Source organism: Myotis lucifugus, unplaced genomic scaffold (genome assembly GCF_000147115.1).
Source record: "Myotis lucifugus unplaced genomic scaffold, Myoluc2.0 scaffold_58, whole genome shotgun sequence".
Taxonomy (NCBI): Eukaryota; Metazoa; Chordata; class Mammalia; order Chiroptera; family Vespertilionidae; genus Myotis; species Myotis lucifugus.
In genome coordinates, this window is record NW_005871106.1 from 1,845,808 (window position 1) to 1,854,595 (window position 8,788).

At 41.2% G+C, this 8,788-nt stretch overlaps 1 protein-coding gene across 5 annotated transcripts; it reads right to left on the bottom strand.

Moving 5' to 3' along the window:
* Positions 1-780: 780 nt before the first annotated feature.
* ZBTB14 (zinc finger and BTB domain containing 14) lies at positions 781-8,433 on the bottom strand. 5 transcript variants are annotated; one of them, XM_023754231.1, is made up of 5 exons: positions 8,152-8,433; positions 7,423-7,452; positions 6,612-6,747; positions 6,442-6,523; positions 781-5,346 (listed from the first exon to the last, which is right to left on the bottom strand). In XM_023754231.1, the coding sequence occupies exons 4-5, from the start codon at positions 6,442-6,444 to the stop codon at positions 4,006-4,008; spliced, it is 1,344 nt and encodes a 447-aa protein (XP_023609999.1). In that variant the 5' UTR covers positions 6,445-6,523; positions 6,612-6,747; positions 7,423-7,452; positions 8,152-8,433; the 3' UTR covers positions 781-4,005. The 5 variants fall into 5 exon arrangements, with proteins under 5 accessions (XP_023609999.1, XP_014311765.1, XP_014311766.1 ...); XM_014456279.2 differs by lacking the exon at positions 6,612-6,747; XM_014456280.2 differs by lacking the exons at positions 6,612-6,747; positions 7,423-7,452.
* Between the last annotated feature and the right edge of the window lie 355 nt (positions 8,434-8,788).

An 8,788-nucleotide genomic window follows, 5' to 3' on the forward strand; every position in this document is an offset into this window, starting at 1 on the left:
AATATCACAATCCAACAAAATTACATTCAGGGACCTTAAGATCAGTATGGTGACCTTTAAGAAATTACGGATAACAGGTGATGGGCAAATTATCTACCTATATAAAACCCTAATATGCAAATAGACCAAACTGCAGAACAACCAAACAACCGGTAGCTATGATGTGCACTGACCACCAGGGGGCACGCGTGGACCATGGCAGGTGTCAGCCTGAAGCAGGTGAGCAGGGGCACCAGACCAAGGTGGGGCACCGGTCATTGTCATCGGGGTGAGCCTCTGGTGGTTACTGAAAATTTTTTGCTCCCAGGTGCCATGGTCCCACTGGGCACTCGTACCCACTGCTGGCACTGGCCCTAATCGCTCAACGCCATCAGCAGGTACAAGTGGCAGCTGCGGCCCCATTGCCCCTAAGGGCTTCTCTACCTCCCCCTGCTCCTGAGGGGTGATTGGAGCAGCAGCTGCTGCTTGTACCCGCTGCTGGCACTGGCCCCAATTGTCCCACACCATCAGTGGGTACAAGCGGGTCTGGTGCCGTCAGCACATGGGAGTAGGGCTGCTGGCAGACAGGGGACCAGGGGCCATGGTGGGAGGGGCTGGGCAGGGGTGCAGAGGATGGGCTGAGACCCACCCCTGTGCCCACCACAGCCTTGTGGCCCACAGTTCCTTTCAAGGTGCACAAATTCGTGCACTGGGCCCCTAGTTTAAAAATAATGCTTAAGACAAGACTTGGAAAGGGAACAAACTGTGCTAGTCGGGTCCAAAGCAAGTGTTGTCAAGTAGTTGCAGGATTAACTTTATTTTGAATAGTTCCAAGGGGAAGAAAGTTCAGTTACAAGGGGACATACAAAAATGGAGACAAAATTCAAGGAATAAGGAGCAGTTAAAGCTGGGAGTGTAGGACATCAGCGAAGTAGGGAGCTCCCCATCACTGAAAGTGATCATTGATTTCAGTTAAGTATTAGAAGGAAGCATCAGAATAAATTTAGGTCCTCATCTCTCACTGTGGTGGTTGTTAATGGTTATCTTGCCTCCAATCTGATGTTTTGCTAGTCTCTCATACATTGTGGAGTGTGGGAACGTGGTGGGCTTGGATAATGGAGAAAGGGAGGTAGATATTACAGGTAAATAAATGGCAGAGGAAAGGGACAGTTTCTTCCATTCTCATTCCTGGAAGCCTCAGCTCATTAACTCCTACGACTCAGAACTCAAGACTATAACCCTTACATTAATTCTGTTACAGGTACACAGGCTTTTACAGCTGTTCTAGGAACTAATCACCACTAACAGCAATACTCTGGAAAATGTATTCCAGATTTCCAATGACTGAGTTACAGATAACCTTACATTACATAATTAGATCAAAACTACATAAATTTGCATCATTCCCTGTCACCTCCATCTTTTTTTTTCCTCAACAAAATAGGAAGAATTTATTAGTATCAGGCTCAGTTGATGGCAACCTCTATAATGTCTAACAATTTTAAATTTGTGACCAAGTTAATTAGTAGATAAATGACCTAAAGTTTGGACTTCCTAAAATTATCTTCCTCAACCATTGCCAATACAATGCAAGTTGGCATAAAAGGTAAAATTAAGTTTGTAGATATTCTTTGTTCAAACAGAAAAAAGTGACTTTTAAATAATGGAAAAGATAGCTTAGAATTTCCTTCCCCTCACATGATAAATTCAGTGTAAGGACATTTCAAAATTACCCCCCTGTGATTAGAGTTATCCTTGAACTGTCTAACATTATGGTTTCACCATCCAAGAGGCTATTAAAGCCAGCTGGGTGAGGAGAGAGGCAGTCTCAATGACCAGGGGACAGGAAAGCTGCCATGTCATGACTTTGCTGCCATCAAGCAGACAAGCACCCTAACACACATATAAACCCAGTACCAGCGGTAGAAATTGCAACACAAATATATTTCTCATGCAAAATAGGACAAATGATAAATATTTACATAATACAAATAAAGGGCTGAAAATTAAGCTTTCTTTTTTTGGGTACCATTATGATTATGTGATTTCGATGAAGGTTAACCACATAACTTGCAACTCTGAAAAACCATGATGAAGATAGTAGAAAATGTACTTTGGTAGAAACCCGGATGTGTGAAAGATTACTATGAAAACAGAAATGATAGAAGTATATTTTCTTATATATACTAAAGTGAAGACCCAAAAATGGTTTGTTGAAGTAGCTATCAACCAGATGTGAAATTATTTTTCTTTTGCTTTGGTTAAAACAGCCTAGGAATGTCAATCAATTTCCCTTCCACTAATAGCATATAAACAGTGACAGGACTACTTTAGGATGGAAAAAACAACTGTTAAGAAAAGAAATTAAATTAATTTTAAACTAAATTAAGCATTTTACCAATAAATATGTTTCTTAAAAGGTAGCATCTTCATCCTACAATCTTGGGTGCAACATATACACCATTTAAAAAATAAAATTTCTCCCACAGTAGTAATTATAGGTGTTAATGCAGCAAACTATGAAATGCAATTATTTTAATGTCTCTTAAAAAAACACCCTAGCAACCAAAAATAAATTTTAAATGTCAACATTTTTCTAAATTGTACATTCTAAAATAATTGACTAATGCTTTATTATAGAACATAATTCAAACTATTATTGGTATTTCAATATATTCCTAAATAAATGGTTTAAAAAATTTTCATACACCAAAATTGAACAGCATTTATAATTCTTACAGCTATGAAAAGGCAATCAACTCTACTTAAAACTGTAGCCAGTGATGAAATATACTTCAAAAACATAAACATTTGGTCTGACACTCTTTAATATTGGTTAACAACAGACTGATGTTTCTTGCTGATGGAAGTTATTTTATTCAATGTGCAAAAAAAAAAAGTGCAGCTGTCTACTTTCCTTGAAATACGTAAGACCAATACTTCTATACTATTTACACACTTTAAAGATTTTAAATGTATTAATTTAAGTCACGATATTGCATCTCCTTTATGGATAAGTCATGTGCTACAGAGAACCCAAAAGTTTGATAACAGTCTGTTACACAAATGTATCTGAGGACACATACCTGTTCTTGTCCTAATTTCAAAATCAATTAAAATTTATTTTGATCTAGGAAACCTTGGAATTATTGCATATGTGAAAACCTTGTCTCTGAGAGCCAGAGTCCTATTCACTGTTTTCTAATCCTCTCAGCACTGGTCCACTCCACTAACCCCACTTAATTTCAGAGTGGTAATGCCCCAAATAAGAGGAATGAAGGAATTCAGCCACTAGATCACCAATATCCCTACGGATTTGTTCAGCCTTGGGGACTTGTTACCACATCTCTTGGGTTAGGTATGGTCAATCAAAATGAAGAAACACTTTAGCAAAGCAACCATTCATTATTTGTCCACAAGAACTGTGAAAAAAACAGTGATAGAAAATTAATAAATCAATGCAAACCTAAGACCATTCTACATTTCCAGGCCTTGTTTTCATACTTGTGCAGTGTTCTTGGTCAACCACCCACCAGTATTTTCTGCATCTACACGAAGTACTTTAAGTTACTAAAAATGCTGTTTTGACCGTAAGTCACATATAATTGTGATTAGGAAATCAATTTACTCAATTATCACTCTGTGCAGTGCGTTCACCAGTGCAGCAAGTGCAGAGAGATACTAAAAATTGGAACAGAAGTCTCTCACTTCTGAACTGGACATAGGAGTCCTCAAATTAAAACCATAAAAAAAGAGAAGAGGCAGGACTTACTGGCAACATTAATACTAGACACCAGACAGGACAGTGAAACTGTTTGGTCAGAAACAAGGAACGTTATTTCCTTTAAAATTTTTAAAAATACCTAACCAGGCACTGCCTTAAGTCCAGCGAGTATACAATGTTCCGTAAGTTTTCAGAAAAAATAAAAAATAATAATAATACAGTGACTGGTGTTCATTTATTACAAACAATGCAATCTCAGTCTCCACGGCTCAAGCAAAGTGTTCGCGTCCCATCAACTCTAGCTACAGGCTATTGTTTCCAACTGCTGCTCCCTTCAGGGCAATTGCTGCTGCCTGCAACTGTTCTGTCTCGCTTTGGATGGCACTGGGGGTAACCTGCTTCCTTTCACTGTGCATATTGTTCTCGTGCCTTTTCAGATCAGACGCCTTGGCAAATGCCTTGGTGCATGAGCCACACACAAAAGGCTTTTCCCCTCTGTGTCTTCGTTCATGATCTTTGAGGTGGGACTTGTGTTTGAAGGCTTTGTCACACATATGGCATGCAAACGGCCTTTCATTACTGTGAACTCTCTCGTGCTTCTTTAGGTCTGGGGCACGAATAAATGATTTTCCACACACCTCACAACTGTAGGGCTTATATCCTGTGTGGATTTTTAGGTGTTCTTTCAGGTGGGCCTGTGTGGTAAAACCTTTTGTACACATTTCGCAAACAAATGGCCTGTCTGCTGTGTGGAGTTTTTCATGCTTCCTTAATCTGCCTTCGTCAGAAAATGTCTTACCACATGCCTGACAGGCAATCTGCTCCCGATGGTGGCCATAAAGTAAATACTCAAACTTCATGTCACTGGCAGCAGTTGTCCAGCCTGGTGTCTGTTCATCCTTCACTTCACTCATTCCATCATTAAATGTTAAGGCTTGAGGGGTCTGAGACCCCAAATCTTTCGATTCTGAGGCCTCCATGGATTCTACTTCCTGGCCGTAGCAATTTACTTTTCGAACTTCCTCACTCCCCAGTTCTTTCAAGATCGCTTCCTGAACCCTGAGTGTAGTTGTAGGCGACTTGCCATCCTCCTGACTGGGGGGTGTGCCTTCTACAGTGTCATCAGATGGACTGTCATCTTGATCTCCAATTTCCTCCACATCATCATCCTGAGCGTCAGCAGCATCTCCAATGGGGCGATTTATTTTGAGGCAATATTTAGTTTTTGACTGACCATTATTTTCATCAGGACTAGATACATCACGCTTCTGAGAACAGAGTTTATCCAAAAATCGGATACCAAGAATCTGACCTGATGACATCATTAAGTTAACATCTTCTTTTTTCACAGAAATCTTTGCTGTGTACATGTAGTTCAGGACCTCCTCAAATATATCAGAACGAAGAAAATCTATTTCTATTACTGAAGAGCTATCAACCTCAAGCTTCTTAAAAAGCTTTTTAAAGTAGGTGCTGCAGGCGGCAAGAACACATCTGTGTGCTCTGAATTTCACATCTTCAACCACAATAGCAATATCACAAAATTCCCCTTCCAGGCGCTGTTCATTTAGTGTTTTCAGAAACAGAGTTTTATGATCATCGTCATTATATTTAATGGTTTCAGACATACTGATGAAAAACTCCTACAAAAAATTTTTAAAAAGCAAGTTGATAATTATGACAATATTTTTCCACATAGAAAATACAGGTAGATTTTCATTTTCTAATCAATTTTTAGTACCTAACAATTTCAGAAAGTCATTAAGAGGGGTTCAAAAGTATGAATAGGAAAAGATATCCCAACTTAGGGACTTCCAAATTGTTATTTCTATTTATCTTCAGTTTACTAAGTATTTGCCTAATTATAATGATAGCCAACTTTTACTGAGCAACTAATACATGCCCGGTATTGTTCTATGTGCTTTCCATCTCTTTGCGAATGTAAAGATCAAATAAAACTATGAGATAGGTATTACTATCTCTATTTCATAGATGATGTTGGGAACCTGCCCAATATTGTAGCTATTTAGTGGAGAGCTGGGACTTAAATCCAGGCAATCTAGCTCCAAAACCTGTGCTTCCTGACAAGTAGAGTTAATAAAGGCAAATAACTCAGTTTCAAGGTTTGAAAATAGTTCTGAGGCAAGCATCCATCAGTCATGTATGTTGTATCTAGTCTAATTTCAGAGAAAGATTTAGTAAAATAACTAACAGCGTTCAATGTTCTACTTCCTAGAGAGAACTGACAAGTCACTGTAGCAGAACTAGAAAGTTGGAATATTGGAATATTGCCAAAATATTCCATTTGGTGTTGTCTTCTAGCTTTTCCACACCAGTTTTGGGCCACTTCTGAATGAGGGTTAAGGTTTAATACAACCCTCAAAGATGAGCAGTTTCATTCCCTCTAGATGCCAATCTATCCGCCATCGAGACAAAAACGTCATCAAGATGGATGTACTTGACAAGTGCTACAGGTATTTTATAAGCAAAAGGAATTTAAAACTGGCAAAAAAGACATCTGTCATAATATCACAGAAAGTGACCTTTTAATAATGGATTCTATGTTTTCTTTTAAAAATATCGTTTGCCTTTCATTCCGCAAGTATAAATGGGGGAGAAAGAGAAGTGGGAACACATTATATGTGTGTGTGTATGTACACATACACACACGTGTATATATTTCTTAAAGCAAATACCAAACCATATTTTCAATATTTAATATCCAAAGTTATAGTTACCATGAACAACTCAGGCTATTGTCTTAATGCTTGAAACACCAAATTCTTCAGATCAGAATAACTGATCAGGGGCGTGCCAGTCCTATAAGAGAAAAGGACACACAAGAATAAGATAGAGTCTTCCTCTATCCCAAATTCTAAATAAGAATGTTTTTTAAAAATAAACTTTCCTTTCTTATCCTGCCACTTGCACATGTACCCATTTTCAGGTTGGGAACAGAGAGGAGGGTGGCTGGCAGCATCAGGTCCGGCTCTGAGCAGACTTGAAGAACAGGGAAGGGCTGCAGCACTTGGAGTGTGGCGGGGCTGTGCGCAGAGTATGCATTGGAAAGCCACTAAAGATTTTCTCCTCACAAAGACCATTTATAGATGTTGATAGCTACACAGATTATCAGGAAAAGACAGAAAGTGCCCCCTCCCCCCACCATTTCCTAAGTATGTGGCCCTCCACATTTTTCTCTAGGCTCATATAGAGAGTATATATATATATATATATATATATATATATATGTATATGTATATGTATATGTATATGTATTTATAAATACAGAGAAAGTTACAGAAGCTCATATACCCAACAGTTAACATTGGAGGAAAGGGAACAGTAGCTGGTTTCTTCTTTCCACACTTCTGTACAGTGTAGCACACATCATTTAAGCTACACTGGTCTCTAAGCCTGCATTTGAGAAACCCCAGTGTTTTCACCTGTATCCCTACAGAGAAGCTCAAAGAATTCCAGCTTTTTATTTTAAAATATATTGTTATTGATTTCAGAGAGGAAGGAAGACGGAGAGAGAGAGAAACATCAATGATGAGAGAGAATCATTGATCGGCTACCTCCTACTGGGGACTGAGCCTGCAACCTGGACATGTGCCTTGACTGGAATTGAACCCGGGACCTTTCAGTCCGCAGGCCGATGCTCTATCCACTAAGCCAAACCAGGTAGGGCAGAATTCTAGCTTTTTAATTTGAACTCTTACCAGAGGGACTCCATCCTGCAGACCAATGTCCTGAAAAATACAAAAAGTTTCTTCTACCGAACAGTGATCACACAGACTTCAATGTGGTAAGACCAAGGGACTGGGCTGCAATAGTCTGACCCCAAAACTGTGGTGCAAGACGCAAACCAAGAGACCCAAGTCCTGAAAACTATCACAAAGTTCCCTCTACAGAAAAGCCAACACAGCAACCAGTGTGCGGGCTGGGCACAATCAGTTCTAGGGATGCTTCTGACTTTTTTCCTCAAATGGAACCTGGCCTGTAGTCACCCCCAAAAGCAAGTGTCCAGGCCAAACTTCCTACCAGGTCACACTCCCTACCGCTGCCAGTAACTATCCTGGAGCTTGTGGGGATATAAGAGATGGACTAGGTAGGGAGAGGAGTGGCCATACACATCAGTGTGCTGATGCGCCCCCCCCCCTTTTTTTTTTGGCTAGGGTGTTATTTGGCCTTCTTTCTCTTTCTCTCTCTCCTCTCTCTCCCTCTCTCTCTCTGGACCACCTTTTTTTCTATTGAGATGTTCCAATGGCTAAGTTCAGGTGAGTCAAACTGGAAGATACCCATTGCCAGTCGGTGCAGGTGGTGAGCCCTGTAGCCCTAACTGCTCCTCCCTAACAAAGCTGCCCTTTAGTGAAGGTTCTCCAAATCGCCGGCGCGCCCAGGCGCCCAGACGGAGCAGGGAGCCGGAGCTCCGGCAAAGCCGAACTTACATAAGTAGCGGCAGCCGCCTCCCTGCCCCTGAACGGCCGCGACAATGGCGGCGCCCGACTTCCCTGTCCAAAGCTCGCAACTTCGAGATGGGGAGAAAGAGAACCGAGCGCAAAAGCCATCGAGGAGCCTTCGAGGTTCCTCCAAGCCACGCTCGCACTTCTTTCCGTCTGGGAGGTGGGGGGCTGGAGAGGGCCGTTTGTATTTCTTCCCCAACAAAAGCTCCGGCCTGGGAGCCGGGAGTAGAAGGGGCCCCTTTCCCTTTCATCATCGGGCTTCCCGCGCGGGCGTAGACCCCGTGGGAATTCCGTTGATTATATAGCAAACCTCACTTTAGCCGATTAACCAAGCCCGGCTATGGTGAGGACAAAAAGCATGGGCGGAGAAGAAAAGGTGGACGAGTTCCCCGATTCCAACTGGGCGGGCGAATAGGTACAGATGGGGGGAGTGACGAATCGTAATGGCGGGTCTGTCTATGAGAAAAAGACACACCTGAAGAGATTTAGTCAATAGTGAAGACAAGACAAATGTTGATAAAGGTGCGGAGTGGAACATGTGGATGTGACTGGCTCTGAGAGCATGCAGAAAAAGATTGCGTCAGAGCAGCTGAGTATGACGCAGTCATGAGGGTAGCGGGGT